Consider the following 2,455-nt stretch of genomic DNA (forward strand, 5'->3'; position numbering starts at 1 on the left):
GCGTGTCCCCCTCCCCGCCCCTCGGTCAGCGTGTCCCCCTCCCCGCCCCTCGGTCAGCGTGTCCCCCTCCCCGCCCCTCGGTCAGCGTGTCCCCCTCCCCGCCCCTCGGTCAGCGTGTCCCCCTCCCCGCCCCTCGGTCAGCGTGTCCCCCTCCCCGCCCCTCGGTCAGCGTGTCCCCCTCCCCGCCCCTCGGTCAGCGTGTCCCCCTCCCCGCCCCTCGGTCAGCGTGTCCCCCTCCCCGCCCCTCGGTCAGCGTGTCCCCCTCCCCGCCCCTCGGTCAGCGTGTCCCCCTCCCCGCCCCTCGGTCAGCGTGTCCCCCTCCCCGCCCCTCGGTCAGCGTGTCCCCCGATTTGCCCTCGGTAAGCGTTTCCCCGATTTGCCCTCAGTAAGTATGGCCGCTCCCCGCCCTCAGTAAGCGTTTCCCCTGTTTGCCCTCAGTAAGTATGGCCGCTGCCCGCCCTCAGTAAGCATTTCCCCTATTTGCCCTCAGTAAGTATGGCCGCTCCCCGCCCTCAGTAAGCGTTTCCCCTATTTGCCCTCAGTAAGTATGGCCGCTCCCCGCCCTCAGTAAGCGTTTCCCCCTATTTGCCCTCAGTAAGTATGGCCGCTCCCTGCCCTCAGTAAGCGTTTCCCCTATTTGCCCTCAGTAAGTATGGCCGCTCCCCGCCCTCAGTAAGCATTTCCCCCTATTTGCCCTCAGTAAGAATGGCCGCTCCCCGCCCTCATTAAGCATTTCCCCCTATTTGCCCTCAGTAAGAATGGCCGCTCCCCGCCCTCATTAAGCATTTCCCCCTATTTGCCCTCAGTAAGAATGGCGGAGGCCGGGGGTTGTGTGGCACGCGGTGCTCGTGCGTTAGCGGAGCGGATCCGGGCGGAGAGAAGCCAGGGGCCCCAGCGGGGTCAGGTAGTGTCTGTGTAACATTGTGTGTGACATTGTGTCACTGTGTGTGTGTGTGTGTGTGTGTGAGACACTGTGTCACTGTGTGTGTGTGTGTGTGTGTGTGTGTGTGTGTGTGTGTGTGTGTGTGACACTGTGACACTGTGACACTGTGTGTGTGTGTGCGTGTGTGACACTGTGTCACTGTGTGTGTGTGTGTGTGTGTGTGAGAGAGACACTGTGTCACTGTGTGTGTGTGTGTGTGTGTGTGTGTGTGTGTGTGTGTGTGTGTGTGTGTGTGACACTGTGTGTGTGTGTGCGTGTGTGACACTGTGTCACTGTGTGTGTGTGTGTGTGTGAGAGACACTGTGTCACTGTGTGTGTGTGTGTGTGTGAGAGACACTGTGTCACTGTGTGTGTGTGTGTGTGTGTGTGTGTGTGTGTGTGACACTGTGACACTGTGTGTGTGTGTGCGTGTGTGACACTGTGTCACTGTGTGTGTGTGTGTGTGTGTGTGAGAGACACTGTGTGTGTGTGTGTGTGTGTGTGTGTGTGTGTGTGTGTGTGTGACACTGTGACACTGTGTGTGTGTGTGCGTGTGTGACACTGTGTCACTGTGTGTGTGTGTGTGTGTGTGTGTGTGTGTGTGACACTGTGTCACTGTGTGTGTGTGTGTGTGTGTGTGTGTGTGTGTGTGTGTGTGTGTGTGTGAGACACTGTCACTGTGTGTGTGTGTGTGTGTGTGTGTGTGCGCGCAACACTGTCACTGTGTGTGTGTGTGTGTGTGTGTGTGTGTGTGTGCGCGCGCGACACTGTCACTGTGTGTGTGTGTGTGTGTGTGTGTGTGTGTGCGACACTGTCACTGTGTGTGTGTGTGTGACACTGTGTGTCACTGTGTGTGTGACATTGTGTCACGGTGTGTGTGTGTGACATTGTGTGTGTGTGTGACATTGTGTCACGGTGTGTGTCACTGTGTGTGTGACATTGTGTCACTGTGTGTGTGTGTGACACTGTGTCACTGTGTGTGTGTGTGACACTGTGTGTGTGTGTGTGACACTGTGTCACTGTGTGTGTGTGTGTGACACTGTGTCACTGTGTGTGTGTGTGTGACACTGTGTCACTGTGTGTGTGACACTGTGTCACTGTGTGTGTGACACTGTGTCACGGTGTGTGTGTGTGTGTGTGTGACATTGTGTCACGGTGTGTGTGTGACATTGTGTCACGGTGTGTGTGTGACATTGTGTCACGGTGTGTGTGTGACATTGTGTCACGGTGTGTGTGTGACATTGTGTCACGGTGTGTGTGTGACATTGTGTCACGGTGTGTGTGTGACATTGTGTCACGGTGTGTGTGACATTGTGTCACGGTGTGTGTGTGTGTGTGTGTGTGTGACATTGTGTGTGTGTGTGACATTGTGTCACTGTGTGTGTGTGACACTGTGTGTGTGTGTGTGTGTGTGTGTGTGTGTGTGTGTGTGTGTGTGTGTGTGTGTGTGTGACACTGTGTCACTGTGTGTGTGTGACACTGTGTCACTGTGTGTGTGTGACACTGTGTCACTGTGTGTGTGTGTGACACTGT

General features: G+C 56.3%; 1 protein-coding gene across 1 annotated transcript in view; it reads left to right on the plus strand.

The window, feature by feature from the left end:
- The first annotated feature begins 693 nt into the window (after nt 1–693).
- RPUSD4 (RNA pseudouridine synthase D4) overlaps nt 694–2,455 on the plus strand; it is a 24,931-nt gene continuing 23,169 nt past the window's right edge. The window contains exon 1 of the mRNA XM_075584173.1: nt 694–904. Within this exon, the coding sequence (XP_075440288.1) occupies nt 812–904 (93 nt within the window). The 5' untranslated portion in view covers nt 694–811. The remainder of the gene's footprint in view (nt 905–2,455) is intronic.

This window comes from Ascaphus truei, unplaced genomic scaffold (genome assembly GCF_040206685.1).
Source record: "Ascaphus truei isolate aAscTru1 unplaced genomic scaffold, aAscTru1.hap1 HAP1_SCAFFOLD_467, whole genome shotgun sequence".
Classification (NCBI taxonomy): domain Eukaryota; kingdom Metazoa; phylum Chordata; class Amphibia; order Anura; family Ascaphidae; genus Ascaphus; species Ascaphus truei.